Source organism: Merops nubicus, unplaced genomic scaffold, assembly GCF_000691845.1.
Source record: "Merops nubicus isolate BGI_N331 unplaced genomic scaffold, ASM69184v1 scaffold6226, whole genome shotgun sequence".
Lineage (NCBI taxonomy): Eukaryota > Metazoa > Chordata > Aves > Coraciiformes > Meropidae > Merops > Merops nubicus.
The window spans coordinates 70,325-86,143 of NW_008615624.1; the positions used below are offsets into that span (position 1 = coordinate 70,325).

The 15,819-nt window shown below is 38.9% G+C and overlaps 1 protein-coding gene across 1 annotated transcript in view; it reads left to right on the forward strand.

Moving 5' to 3' along the window:
* Nucleotides 1-15,819, forward strand: part of VWF (von Willebrand factor) — a gene marked incomplete at both ends in the record, with an annotated part of 84,169 nt that overhangs the window by 63,587 nt on the left and 4,763 nt on the right. The window contains 3 exons of the mRNA XM_008942582.1: nt 9,076-9,219; nt 10,197-10,361; nt 12,491-12,534. Of these exons, the coding sequence (XP_008940830.1) occupies nt 9,076-9,219; nt 10,197-10,361; nt 12,491-12,534 (353 nt within the window). The remainder of the gene's footprint in view (nt 1-9,075; nt 9,220-10,196; nt 10,362-12,490; nt 12,535-15,819) is intronic.

Consider the following 15,819-nt stretch of genomic DNA (forward strand, 5'->3'; position numbering starts at 1 on the left):
AGTTCCCTCATCCAAGTCTCTGTGCTGGTCCCACGAGGACCTGGACTGGCACAAGGCTGGGGATGGTGCCAGGGAGCCAGAATTGCCTAAGATGGCACCGTAGGTGAAGACTTACTTGTGAAACATCATCTGCTCTGCCAGACAACTCCACCCTGGAAAGCATGTCCACTTCAGTTTTCAGGTGCTAAAACATAATTCAGATTTCCCACTGACTCTGTGGAAATTCAGTACACGCATGTATCAGTTTTAGGGTTTAGCAAAAAAAAAGATTCTCCTGCAGCATATCTGATCTTTCACCAGATACTCTGAGAATTTTGTTCTTCTGGACTGGAACCACATTTGCTCTGGCAGCCTCCTAGCACTAGGGTCCTAGAAGAGTTGAGGAGTACACAGTTTTTTAGGGTCTTTGGCCTACTTCAGACTATAAAGAGTTATTGGTACAGAAAAGTGCGAAATAAAACCTGACTTCCATGGTTCGCAGGAGGATTAGCCATGATTGCTTTCTCAGCCTGGAGAAATAAAAATACCAGATGGCTGATGAGACTTCTATAGGCTCATTGTGGGATAAATTGTTACGTACAAATAGATAAGTTTCATGAAGCCTTCCATGTAATTTGTATCGTAAGCCACAGTGAACTACAGGCTAAACAGAGAAAACATGGCCTTTGGGAAATGAAATGGGAGAGGCAGCCACATGACATACTCGTTAGTGATTTGTTTATGTCTCATTGGAAAATGCTCAGAGACCACGAGGAGGGATGTGGTATAATGAAGCAAAATGGAACAGAGTAGAAGTAGTTCCTCCCAAATGAAGTAATGAAAATAAGTCACTGTGGTCCTGTCCTGCACCTTGTAATGTGTGTGAATTCGGCTGGCTGTGTAGGGGACTCGGCACCCATGGGAAAGGCACGGTCATTCCTGTCACTCTGCCTGTGCTCCTACCTCTGGAAATGCAGAGGCTGCTTAAAAAACGGAGATGGCTCAGTCTGGATGTTGCAGTTCCTTAGGTAGCTTTGGAAATCTTTTCTAGCCTATGGAGGGCTTCATCAGGGTTTACCTCTCAAAAATCTCAGACCAGTGCTGTTTCTTCTCATTTGTGTTCACTTCACTCTGGCAGAAATGTGATTCTGTGTAATCCTCATTCTGTCTTTGCAGATCCAAATCATCCTATTTTGGTCAATAAAGCTGTATGTGCAGAGAGCAACTGTAGGTTCTGTTGCCATCACCACAAAAGTCTTGCTGCAGAAAGTGTTCCCTTTTCTGTTTCATTTTACCATAAGGGAACTCCAGGAAAGAGATATATTTTGTTAGTAGGAAATAATGAAAAACTACAAAATGTTTGAGGGCATAAGCAGAACACAAAAGAGCAGCATATGCCACAGAGCTTTCCCATACTTAAGGAATAAGATACCATCAAGCAAATTTTGGTTCAGGTTATCTGTTGAAAATAATTTCTGGGGATATTTGATGTTGTGTGAAGGGAAGGGAGTAGGTGTGGGTGAGGGAGAGACAAATTTGTTAAGACACAAATCCCCTTACTTTCTAGCCAGTCCTCGGATACTAGAGGGGCTGGGGGAAGCTGAACTTACCTCCTAATAAGTTCCAGTGAGAGCTGTAGGTCTGATACCAGATGCATGAACAGCCTGTTGCTGTAGGTCTGGCTGCATTCAACAGAAGCAGTTGGATTCCTAAAGAGCATGGTTTGTTTACACACAACATACAGATTCTTTATGATTGGCAGTGATGATACATTAAGCTGCAGGCGAGCTATAGAGCTCTGAAAAGCTATTGCAATTACAATAATAATAATAATCTCCTGGGGAAAAATCACTGGGCTGAATTCTGGTCCCACAAACTGGGTCCCAAAAGGGATGATATTTATACCTTTCCTTTGTTACTGATGTGCAGTGTGGGGATGGGGCTGTGGGCAAACAATTGATCATCGTAATTAGCACAAAACTTCCTTGGTTGCATCTGCAGGGAGTAGACTGCTATGAGAGAGGTGAGAAAATGGTGTAAGCAGCTTTCACTGCATTCCAGGTTCCTTATCAGGGCCTCTTGGGCACAGAGCACTGAATCTTCACTCAGCCTCCATGACCACCCTGGCACCAAGTGTTTGTTTGCAGCGTTGAGCTTTGTGATTTCTACTTGTTTTTTGCTTCCTGCATCTGGCATTCAGACATCATGAAATTGTGTACAACTTCAGAGAAAAAGTAACTGGGGAAATAAAAAAAAAAAAAACCCAAACCAACAGACAACTAACTGCAAGCACGAGCTGACTATATAAGCTTTCATTCAGCTAAAAGAGTGATCTGTGCAAGAGAACTGAGAATCACATAAACATGCCTCTGTCCTGTAGGCCTGGATATTTGGGAGAGTCATAGGGAGCACTTTGAGCATCCCCTACAGTAAATACTATTTAACTCTTGTATAAAAAAGCAAAATCGTGTTTTTATACTTTCCTAAAAGTAGCTCATTTGGCCTGATGTTTTCCATGCCTACTGACCCAAAAATTGGAGAGAGCAGAGATCTCTGTGGCTCAGCTGAACTAAAAGCATTGTTAGGGAAGGGAATGTGTGCTTCCTCTCCCTTTACCTTTAGGAAAAAAATCCTGAATATTTTTACTGAAATCTTATATAGTTATTAAGATATTTGACTAGCAACAGCCAGCTTTGCCTGTCATGATTAGGAAGGTATAAATGTTTCCTTTCTAAACCTGCCTTGTGGTGTAGGAAGGAAAGGCCCACCACAGCACTGTTCTTTATTCAGATCTCTGTCCTATGTGTTGTGCTCTATGCAGAAGTTTCCAAATCTTACCCCCATCACCCACCCAAGGCCGTGGTGTTCCCAGCAGCTGCCGTGATCTAGGGGCTCCCATGCCCTGATTTACAGAGGTCTTCCTCACTTGCTCTCCCACTACTGTTTCTGAACTGGTGGTGCCAGCTCGTTTCTGAAGCCAGCTTTGGGTGCCTACTAGTCTCTTCCCTGATCTATTTTAATTCACTGTCCTGGCAGATTTTTTTGTTTGTTTGTTTGCTTGCTTATTTTTTTTTTTTTTTAGTTCATTTCTTATATAGTTTGTGGATTGCATGTGATCCTGGTGAAGCCTGGAACCCCTTGGGGCAGGATTTGTGGCTGGCTGAACCAGGAAAGCAGAGGTGAAGGTTTGGGTCCTTGTAGCCTGCTCCTTTCAGAGGTGATGGTCTGTTGGACTGAAAGATCTGTGCTGTTCATGAAGAGTTCAGCTATTCTATTGACTGACACATGTTAATACCAATGTGCTAAAAATGGACAATTTAAAGCCTCAGTCTGTGAGATCAGTTTGCAATAAATAATTTGTTTTGAATTAATCTGCTATTTTCAGTTAAAAAAACAATTCAATGTCATCAGGACCCTAAATTAAGATATAAAGACCAGCTTCAGGATATTGTCGTGGAGGGTTGTTTCTGATTAGACAAGTCCTTGCTTAAATAGGTGCCCTTCTGGACTATCAACAGTCCAGACAGTATTGTTTTTTTCTATACCTCTTCAAGTGCTGAGGAACCCTTTCTGCTTCTTTCTCAGGCAGCTTTCAGTAATTGCTGGTGACTAAGACCTCTTGTAGCACGTTTTCTCTTTTGGTGGAGGTGTTGCAGAAGTGTTAGTGAAACCACTGAGGCCACTTAAGGCACTGATTCACAAGATCCCAGCAGGAACCTCCACCTCACTGAAATCCCCCATCTGTCACAACTCCATAGACCCTCACAGGGGCTTTACATTTTATTCACTTTTCAGACAAAATTAAATAAAATAATTGCAAAGGTTGTTTTTAAGCAGTTTCTTCTTTTCCTGGAATACTCACTGAAGCATTAACTGTCTGTGTGTTTCCTCCACATTGGCTTATTCTGGGATGAATCTTGTTTGGTTTTATTTTTTTATTTCTTGGATGTATTTCAAGTGTTTCTAGGGCACCTTGTGCTCTTTCAGTTCATTCCATGATGCTCATAATTGCTCCCAATCTAATGTCTGTGATTCAGATTAGCATGCCTTTTTACACTTTTCCCCCCCTTTATCCAAATACTTAATGAAATTATTAAATAAAACAGAATCTAGTGTAATTCCCTGTAGTTTCCCAGTAAACATCTCCAACCCTGCTCAACAGAGTGTTCTTTGTCCTTATAGCTTGTGTCCATTTAATCAGCTTTCAATCCTTGCAGGAACCTCTGTGTGAACCATTCTGAATTACTACTTCAGAATATGAGTCTGGCTTGAATGTGAATCAGGTGATTAAAAAAAAATAACTAAATTATTCAGCTTTTTAGCCCTTTTTGTATAGTCTTGTTCAAGGCAACCAGGAAAGTGTTCTAACTAAGACTTTTCTGTCAGTTCAACATCAGATGTGCGTAGTCTTAGCTGAGAGGAGAAGATTGTGCAGTGATGTAATCCTTTCTCCATTTTTATCCCTGTCCTTGTGGGTTATGTTCTGTTGTTGTTGCTTTAATGAATATTCCAAACATGATTTTTGTTTTGTACTCTACAGTGTAGTCAGGAGGTACCAGCACTGAAAGATGAGGAAAAGGTGCTGGGGTGGCAGCCTTTAGAATGACTCACCTGCCCTTTCTAAAGTAGTCCCTATAAATGAATGTTTTAAAAATGTTTCGTTTTAAACTTATTTCTATTTTTCTCCCTGGACACAACCAGTGACTAATAATCATACCCTACTGACTGAGCTGAAAGGCTGCTGAGGGCTCAGTGCTCCTGCAAGCTAGGAGCTTTTTGTCCAGTTATCCCAAGAAATGTTTAGATGGTCAAATTTGGGAAGGAGGGGTGTGTGTGAAATTAATTGTGGCCATTATGCCTGTCAGGACCAGCATAAGTGTAACATTTCAGGAGGCAGGAGGAGAAGTGGGAGGAGGAGGTCAGGGACAGATGACCAGACATGCCTTCCCCATCACGTCCACTGCCTTTGGGAACAGATTTTTTCATTGTGTGTCACACTGCTCTCAGCTCTGTTATTCTCCTGTATGCGATGAAGGTTTTTGGCTTTGAGAAGTTAACCTTGATTTCTCATGGGCTGTATATCTAATACTTAAAATACATGTGAGTGTAGAAGTCACTCTGGTTCCAAAGCCCATTTGTCACCTTTTAAATTTTATTTTCTTTTTGATAGTGTGTGTGAGAAGCAGAAACCATTTGTAACAATTACACAAGTTTAGCATAAATTAGTCCTATGTCAAGTATGTGGAAATATGTTGGCTGCTAGTCTGGTTTTAGTGTCACATGCACACACAGAGTAAATCCTTACAAAGGTGTAACCCTTAAAGCCCTTAGTGAACCTCCCATTCACTTCACTGGGGCTTATATGATACCCCTTGTCTGTGCTAGCTGCTGATGTTTTGGCCACTGTGGAATTTTCTTTAAACAGATTAAAAAAATTGGTTTTGTTGTTTAATGAAGCAGGATTTAGGGTATTTTTTATTAGCATTTCAGTTTTCTCTAGGGTGCATCACTGAAATAGTTGATGGGGTGGTGCCATACTGCAGAAGGACCCAGCCCTGGCCCCTTGACACCTCAGTGCTGGATGATGTTGGTACTGCCTTCCTTCTGTGGGAAGGGATGTGCAATGGGTCTTCTGTGAGCTGAGGGAAGGGGCAAAAATGGCAGAAAATGCATGTTTTTAGGAAGGTTGCTTTGCAGACAGGGTGAATTGCCCAAGGCATCTGCCTGCGTGGCCAGGTGGGCAGCACTGCTGACTGCAGGGGACATGCCCAACTGGTGCAACTGGAGGAGTGGACCTGTCCCTCTGCCAGAAGCTTCCTACAGCACCAACGCAGCCAGAGATGGTTTTACATTGTGTGTAGATATGTCAGAGCAAGCTGGAGTGGAGCCAGCAGCAGCAATGAAGGGATGTGCAAGACACGAGGTGGTCTTCTAAAGGGTGAAGCCTGTGTGGCTCTGACCTGCTCATTTTAAAGCTATTTTAATTATGTCCATTATGCTGTGCTCTCTTTTAACAGTCCTAATGTAGCCTTGTGCTTGATATTTATTTCAGTGTAAACATTTTATATTTCCTTTATTGGTATGAAGCAGCAGCAGTGGCACACATCAAGCACTGAAGGGATGTACAGGATGCAAGGTGGTCTTCTAAATGGTGAAGCCTGTGTGGCTCTGACCTGCTCATTTTAAAGCTATTTTAATTATGTCCATTATGCTGTGCTCTCTTTTAGCAGTCCTAATGTAGCCTTGTGCTTGATATTTATTTCAGTGTAAACATTTTATATTTCCTTTATTGGTATGAAAATGGCAGATTGCTGTTAAGTTGCAAACTAGTAGTAAGAAAATGTTCAAGTTGATTGGTTTATTTGCAGTCAGTATTCCTTATTATGGCCTCAGAGGAGTTTGGTATTTCCCTCTCTGGTGATATGTAGAGACAAAATGCTGAAAAGTGACAGCTTGCAGCTTGGGATCGTGGCTTTCTGAGTCCCTCTAGCAGGACATAAGTGTTCATTTGATCATGTGTTCAGAAATCTGGCTCTTTTCTCTAGAACTGGCTTCAAAATAAGGGGAGAAATCCAGAATTGTTTTAGTACACTAAAACAATTTTTCCATGCATTAAATCAAGTAATTGTTTTTTCTGGGGGACTTTGAAGCTTTGAAATAGTCCGTGGTACTGTTACAATGGAACTTGATTTCTTTATTAGAAATCATAAAAATAATGTTTTTTCCAGTTTACAGATAGCTATGGAAGTTTCTGAAAATTTTCAGAATTCATGGGTGTAAGAAAAATGGAGCTGGAACAGCTGGTGACCACACCAACCACATGAAAGTCAAAGGGTCATTAAAAAAAAGCAAACACAGAAATCCCAAGTACTTTTCAGAAATGAACGAAAAATCATTTGTGATTCTTACTGTGCATAAGTTTAACCTAAAATATTTGAAAGTTGAAACCTGAAATACTTTTTTTGGTAATTATTTATAGGACAAAAGGGAAATGAGACAATTTTCTGGCACAGCGACCATCCTAAAGCAATCTCAAATATTGGGATATAGTTATGTTAATTTTCTATATTTTGTTTTATCCCTTATTTATAGCTAAAATGCCATTCTGCATCTAACATTTACCTCTACAGATATATAGTGTAACTACTGGACAACAAAACCATTCATAGTAATAATTGTTAGACAGCTTTACAGGACATGAGTTAATACCTGGGGTTAGTTATTTTTTTTCTGGTGAAGAATAATAGTTTGAGAAATGGAATCACCGTCACCCAGATAACAATGATGTTTTAAAATAAAGTTTTTCTACTTGCAACAAAACATAAAAGTTTTGAGGTATTCACTGAACAGAAACTCTAAAGTGTTTTCATTTTGTATGTAAAATATAATTCACAATTAGAGTGGGAATGAAAATCAGATTATAGGAATTCAATGTATCTACAGTCGGAAGAACTAAATAAAAGATAATCATTGCATAGCAAGAAACAGAAGAGAAACATCCCACATGGTTCTTAAATCCTGTTGAGAGATTTTTGTTTATTTTTATCTTTTTTTTTTTCCTCCTTCTGATCATTACTGAAATTTCCAAAAAGCATAGTGATAATGAGATAATGGGGAAGAAGACATGGCTGGATAAAATGAGAAGGGGATACGAGGGTGCCCATCAGGGAGTGTAAGGAGTATGAAACAACAGGAAAGAGTAAGGAAAGCAACAGTATTTGACAAGGGAATGTCACCTCTAAACCAGGACTGTGGCAATGGAAACATTTGGGCTTTTTCCAGATACCTATTCTAGGCTAGAGTTTTCCAAGAGGTAAAGTCTTCCTGAAACCCTAAGTAAAGCCATGTAAAATATCAAACTGCTGTTGCCACATCATTAACAGCCAATGTGCTGTGTGAGCTTCCTAGAAGTTGTCCATGCTTGCACCACCTTGGTAAAAGAATCTTTGCTTCCACCAGTGAAAAGGGGTGGGTGACATGATGAAAGGAGTCATGAAGTGCAAAGTGTTCGGAGGTGCTAAGATATTCTGGGGGTGAATTATCTACGATCTGACTTCCATAGTTTTTCAAACGTGCTTGTTCTTTAAAATTGTTCAGTGAATTCCTCAGGCAGACATATTTCTGCTCCACAGTTATTGCAGATTACTCAGAGGAACTAGGCTTGGAAGTGCTTCTTTATTCACTGTTTGCCCTGAGTGTCACATCAGTCACACGGTATCATTTCTACTTCATGACCTGATGAGTTCCAAGCCCAAAGGAGGTTTTAAAAAAGCTGCATATTCTGATTCCAAATATAAATATTTGTACAAATACTTGCTTAAATACAACTACTGGCAAAACGAGGTGATGATTTTGAACAAAAATGCACCTGAGTGTTTACAAATGTTAAATGAAAAGGCAGGGACTACCCATTTAAAACAGTTCATGATCTGTTTGTTAAAGTGTAATTTCTTTGTGTGATTGTTTTTAAAGTTTTTATTTTTATTTTACTTTTGGTGTTAGTATGGCTTGCTAAGCTTTATTATGGGTTAGTCTGTATCTGGATTTCAGAGAGCTTGCTGGTACTAGGGAGGCAAGATAGACTTTCTGCACAAATAGAAACAGTTGACCAAATTAGGGCAGGACTACATCTTTGGGAGGTGAACAACGTGTGTGTGCAATTCAGGGTGGTGTGGAGTTGTAGATCAGAGAGCCACTGGATGTCACTGTTGTTCTGCAATTGGGAAATAATTACGTTGCGTCTACAATACCTTTTTTTTCCCCTTTTGTGTAATGCAATAGTAATATTTCTGGAAAAGGTATCTGCTAAAGTGAGGACCATGATGTTATTCTCATGGCCAAGGAAAGGTAGAAAAAATCCTGTTACTTCAGAGATGGGGGAGCTGAGGATGGTCCTCCTGTGTTGGGATGTATTGGTATTACTGGCAGGTTCCCAATAGCTGAGATCTTTCAGGTAGCAGCAATAAAGTTGACATTAAACGTGTTTTAAGTATTTTCCAGTACTGTATAACCTGGCAAAACAAAGTAAAATTGAATTTTTTAGCCTCCTGTGAGTCGTCTATCAGATTTCTCATTTATTTCTTCCTTTCTCCTTAGGAAAAGCCATTGATTTTGTAGTCCAGAATGCAATGTCAGAATCCCACGGAGGGAGACCCGGCGCATCCAAAGTTGCGATCGTCGTCGTGTCGGGGAGATCCGAGGACACTGTGGAGGCTGCTGCACTTGCTGCCAGAATGAACAGTAAATCTCGTTTGGCTGTTGCTATTTTTAGGCAGAGTTATTGCTTTTTCAGTGATGCACTAGAACAAAGGATGAAAAATTAAGGCACTGACATGCTCGTTTAGGTTCAGAACTGATTGTATGTGGTGTTCTGGTAAGTAACAGGCCTGAAAAAAATGTGCCTGATGAAGTTGCCTTTGAATTACTGGTTAATTCAGAACCAATCTGCAATTTAAGATAGGTTTCCATAGGCTTCACAAATTAGGAGCAGGTCCTGTGGATAGACAGGGATGACAGATGTGATCTGATAATATAAATACAATACTGTTGCAGTACAGTGAATCTTGAGAGATTCTCTGTAATAGTAAAAAATAGAGTGAGGATTTGATTGGATTCTGCACTGACCTATAAAGGAATAAGCTTTTTGCTATCCACGTGTGCTGCATGATGTTTTTTTTTTTCAAGTTTTCTGGCTGTAGTTTCTGTACCTCAGCTTCCTCAGGTGTTCAGATGAGGTACATTGACTCCCTTTGAAGGTTGCTTCAGGTGCTATTGAATAAGGCATGGACTAAGTAACAACTCTCAGCTATTATTTTTTAATTAAATGGTCTGAAAGTAACCTAATTGCCATGTAACTGGAGAAAGAAAACAACATATTGAGGTTTAATTTTTTTTAACCTGAAAAGAAGTTAAAATGTTGTCATTAAGTCTACAGCTGCTTTTTGTTGACCATGCATAAATTTATTATGCTTGGGACTAATGGAGCTCATGTTAGTTAACGCTGTGATTAGAGCATCACCATTCCTACCCTTAATGGCCTTTGGCTTATGTGGAGGGAATGATGCAAGTAATACATGAAAATTGACTGTTGGGAAAAAAAAAACAAACAACTTTTCCCTGTTCTTTTATTTTTAAAAAGCAGATGAAGAAAACCCAACAGCAAAGACCTCCTTCTCCTGTGCATTGCCCATATAAAACTTTTTATTCTCTTTTCCTAGGGGTATCTCTGTTTACAATTGGAGTTGGGAATGGCTATGACGAAGAGCAACTAAGGACTTTGACTGGGCCATCGTCTGCTAACAGAATCATGAAGCTTCAGAATTTTGAAGACTTACCCACTATGATCACACTAAATAGTGAATTTATCAAAAAAGTGTGCATGGGTGAGTCTGATATAGCTGTAGCCTCAGACCTGGAGCAAAACCCAAACACCGAAATACCAAATCAGAATGATTTTTCTTGATTTTGAGAGGTTAGCCCAATAATCCTTTGGTAGTATTGCACTGACAATCATCACAAATGCTAACCTAGACTACCGCTGTTGTGTAGGTGTAAAACAAAGTCTGAGCCCTTTCAGCCTGTAGCCAACTGCTACTCTAGTCTACCAACTTTCAGCAAGATTTTAAAAGCTGCTTAGGCCTGAACTTTCAAGCTGTGGTCTTATTAATAGTCATGACTGGTCATTAACTGAAGGACATGAGGAAAGCTCAAACTGTCATGAATGAATGGGGGCATGCTTCAGAAATGCTACAAGATAGTTGCAAGGATTTCAATGGAAATATTGTTTACACAGACCTAAGCATCATAATGTGTATGTCTACAAAGAATTCAGCCAGAGTACAAGGGGGAAAAAAAAAAAGAAAAAAGAATAAGAAAATTAACTTTTCCAGGAAAACAAATACTGGAAAGAAAATTGTGAAATGTTTTAAATAAACATTTTTTTTTTTTTGAGATAATAATGTCCCCCACCTAAGGAAACTTGCTTTGACACTAGATGGTGTTTCACTTCTTAGGCCTCCTTGGTCTGTGCGTATATAGGTATTTCTTACTCGTATTGTTGTTGTTATTTCTATTACAATAGCATCTACATGTTCTCCACAAAGCACCATCTCATCATGTTAGTCCTTGCACAGGCTTTTAGCAGCATTACTAAGGCTTAGTTCCATCTCCATTAAAATAAGTAGGGTTTTTTGCAGAGCCGAGTACCACTAAGAATGAGGAAGTCGCAGAGTGTGCACAGTCCAGCTTAGAGATATCTGATCAGTCTCCACTGGGATCACTTCTGGCATTTTAAAATCTCTCCAGAGCATCAAACAGCTGCCATTTTCTAGATTTAAACAGCTGCCATTTTCTTTCTTTTCTTTTCAAATAAGCTTTTAAAGATGCATTTCCTCTCCTTACACTGTAAAGTATGCGATTATCTTGCCCTAAATTACGTTGATCCAAGATACAGGATGAAGAGCAGGAATATGAAACCAGTAACTCCTCTCTTATTGCAATCTGTGCTATAAACTCTCAAAACTAGGGGTGAAAACTTTGTATTTTTATGAAAGCTCTTCCAACAGCACAAAGCATATGCTTAAAAACTTGAATGATAGGTGTCTTATATAGATACCTATCCTAAATCTGAAAGAAATATCTGTTTGGCTGATGGTAAAACCTCTGCAGTGGGGTGGGAAATGATCTTATTTTTTGAGGGATGGGGTTATTTTTTTTTTTTAAGGGGTTTTGTTTTGTCTTATTTAAGTTTCTTACAATCTGTAAAGCATAATTTTCCCCTCCAGACTCATACAGTTGTATTTCTTGTACAGAAAGAGTTGTATGTGTGGAAGTTTACCAAAAATAATACTATTAAAAAGGTTTAAAAGATTTCCTAAATGCTTTCAAAATACATTACTTGTCCTGGAAAAGACAGAGCATATAGCATATATATTCTAGGATAGTATAGTACTACATAAAGAGTTTGCTAGCCAGTGTTTTAGTTTCCTAGACAGATGTTTATCAGATTGTCATGCCATAGTACCAAGATGAAATTAATTTCCATATATCTTTAGGTGTGTTATGAGAGTATGTAAATGCAGAAGCTGCAATCCAGTGGGTGCCTTGTGACCATCTGATTGTATAAAAAAACTCCCCATCACAGTAATGCCTGAATGTAAGGAAACTGAATTTGAGTATTATTGCAGCTAGTTTCATATTTAAGCTAGTTGCTGACAAATGTTATCTCAGACTTACTGTATTTATCTTTCTGCATTTAATGTGTGTGTGCATGGGTGTGTAAATTCTCATTACCTGCTAATTACTGGAAATATTCTCAATTTATCACAAGATTCAGAAGTAAGACTGGACCTTCACTCAGAGCTTGGTCTTTTAAGTACCACCTGGGCAGAGCTGTATGTCAATACAAGGAGTGCTGTAGAATTACAGCCTTCCCATTGCTCACAGGGTATTTTGGGACTAAAAGGATGGATAAGGGAATGAGGTACCTAAAAGATGTCTGTTCTTCTTTCAGATCCTGTCAGAGAATGTATAGATGAGGATGGAAACAAAAAGAAAGTAAGTGTATTGCCTGCATCATCCATCTGGCTTTCAAGTTATGAAGCTCATGCAGGACCAGGAATAAATTCACAGATAATCTAAACTGAAAAATGTTGGACCATATTGACTATTAAGAATTATTTCAGAGGAAGAAAATGTTGGCTTTTGAACTGATCAGATAACTTTTTATATAAAGGAGAATTCCTGTAATGACATCTAATCTTGCAGTGTTTTGAATACTGTTGAAGGCAGCTTAGAGCCAAAACTTGAGACAGTGTGTTTCTTCTGTGACAAAGAAAAATGTATTTCCATCTCCTGATGAAAGAACTTCTGGGAAAGCTAGACATGGCCAAAATAAAGGTGCATGTACATGGTGAGGGAACATCATTGTCCAGACCCTCTCCTTCTGCTAAAAGTGCAAGTACCTTGACACTGCAAAAACTTTCCAGGAAGATAATTATTGTATGATAGTTATCTCTCTAGGGGAAAACCATCTCTTAAGTAATGAAATCGAAGCTTTTAGTGTTCATTTGCAGAAAAGCTTTTATTAATCCTGAGAAAATGCTCAGAAATGTTAGTAAATTTTTCTGAGCTCTCAAAAGTGATCCGCTCTAAGGAAGGAAACGTAGATGTTATAAATGGTTCAGTTCCTTCAACTCAGGTGAAACACCAAGGTTTCTGAGTGTTTATGATACTTCATGCATTTAGAAATAGTAGCATAACTTGTTACATGTTTCCTAGTAGGGGTTAGCTATGATTTCTACCCTAGGATTTATCTTGAGTTTCCAGTGCATTAAAAATTCTCCTTTGATTTTTCCCTTGTGAAGACATGATTGTAAGGAAGGATGTGACTAATAAAGAAATGCTTATGAGTTGTATAGCTGTGGATATAGGCATAGGAAATAAACTTATACTAAAGCTGCCTTACCTGGTTTGGTTTGGTGAGCTGTTTAGAACACATAAGGACTTTAGCTAGATCAGATACTGAGTATAACCTGGTGACTTTGAGGTTGAAAGCCTAATAAAGACAGAAAAAAAAAGAAAAAAAAAAAAAAGGAAACTTGAAAAACACCTAGAGATTATGGGAACTGATCTCTTGCAGTTTGAAGTAAATCAGAGTTCTCAAGATCAAAAATATCAGCCTATATCTTATCAGTGTCATGAGTGATATGATTTGTTACATTTTTTTGTTATTCCCTCTACCCTGAAAATGACTTCCAAAGATTCATGGCTAAGGACACTGTTAGTAGCAGAAGGATGGAAGATCAAATGAGCTAGATCAGGCCAAAAATCCATCCACCTCCTTGTATTATGTAGCCAAAACCAGAAGTCAGGGAAGAACATAAGTAAGTGTATATGAAAATTCCTTAAAGTGTCCTAGTCTTGAACCATTTGTGACTCTGGGACACCCTGATCTGTTTGATAGTGCTCAATAGATTTGTCCTTCATGAATTTGTTCATTCATTCTTTGAATCCCTGTAAGCTTTTAGTACTCATCATATGCAGTGGCAAGGAGTTCCAATAGTGCTGAATACAGGCTGTATAGGGAACCACTGTTCTAATATTTGAACTTGCCAGCTGGCAGAATATGTGAATGATTAAGGTAGATTAAGTTTTTCAATGTAGTTAATTTTCACTGGTAGTCTTGTTTTGATGCTTTTAAGCAGGCATAAAAGGGATACTAGAAGTGCTGGTACTTGTCTTACATTGGTAGCTCTTTAGCTGTACAGCAACCTTCTGCATTTCTAGTCTGCATATGATGGTAAAAACTGCATTCCTAAACTAGCAGCTTCTGTAACATGACTTTTCTAGTATTTTTCAGCGCTTCTCTAAATCAAGAAGAACAAACAAACAAATAAAACCCTGGCTAAAATAAAAGATGTCAGCTGATGAATCTGGTTGAAGTACGTGGCTCTCTTCTGCAGATGCTCACTAGGAGGAAAAGTGTGCAAGTGCAGGTCCATAGGTTCAGAGCTCCCTCAGAGAGGAAGTCTGAGGCTTCCTCCGGTGTGCTGGCAGGCTCATTGGTTTCAACAGACTTATCCTTCACAGTTCAGAAACCTCTGCTTACGCTTTCCTTTCTCTCCTATTTTCACTCCTACAATTTTATATCAATTGGGATTTAGGCTTTCTTTGTCTTCAGAGTTCTTGCGTTTTCCTCTGCACCAGGATTTTTGGCTTTTTTGGATCCTTCAACTGATATTTTTGTTTTAATGTGCTGTGCTTTGCTTTTCCTATTCAGCTCTTAGATGTTTTCCAATAGATTTCCTGTTAAGGAGTGAAATAAAAACAATTAAATATGTTTGGAAGCCAGAGAGTCCTTTGCCAGATTTGCACAGCTGTTTATGTACCCTTCCAGGTGCTCCACTTTCAATGAGTTGTAGGCGAGAAAACTATAATTAAAAAACATTGTTTCTTCCTGTCTAAATGTTTTTATCCAAGCTTAAAGCTCCTCATGTTACTTTTTAAGATCTTCCTCTAAACTCACAAGCCTGAAAAGTATTAAGCCACTTTCAGGAGAAGTTGCCTTCTCATGGTCCTGAATCGTACAAAGCAGATCCAGTAAAATAGCTCATAGTTCACATGTAAATTTTTATGGCTGCAAATCTGGCAGAGTGATACTTTCACATTGCTATACTTGGTTTGCACATTAGTGCCAAGAATAGTTGTGATTACCTGGGTACTCTATCACTGTGCTCTTCTATTTCATGGAAATGATGGGTAAGCTGAAAAGGAGAGAATGGGAGATGACCTTGCCCAACAGCAATCATCCTTTCTTCCCCACATGCTTGTGAATATCAAGAAATGTCATCCAGTTGATAGAACAACTGTCTCAGTTGTTACTAGTGCTTCTGGACTCACTTCTGTAGAGACAGATCTGGAAAGAACTGTTTCCCACATTTGGGGATACTCTTGGGAATGAAGAGAGATGAACACTGCATTTTAAAATTCATTGAGCCTATCTATGGGCTGGAGAGCTCTGTGGGATTGGGGCAGAGAGCTCAGCTTTTTGCAGATATGAATCTTGAGGTATTCCAGATTGTGACCACACCTATTTCGCTGTATTTAGTAGTATGTAATAATGATTTAAAACTTTAAAATTTAAACTGTCCTTTAGAAGATGAGAATATATTTTACGTTCTATTTTTAATTTTAAAACCCCCACTAAGTATATCTAATAACATTAATCTGATAAAGGAACAATTTCCCTTTGGGAAGGAAGGAACTGTTTTAAAGTTTTGAAGTTGTGGATAAAATAGAGAATGCCTTTCTAGCTTGGAATAAATATTGTTAATTCCTGCT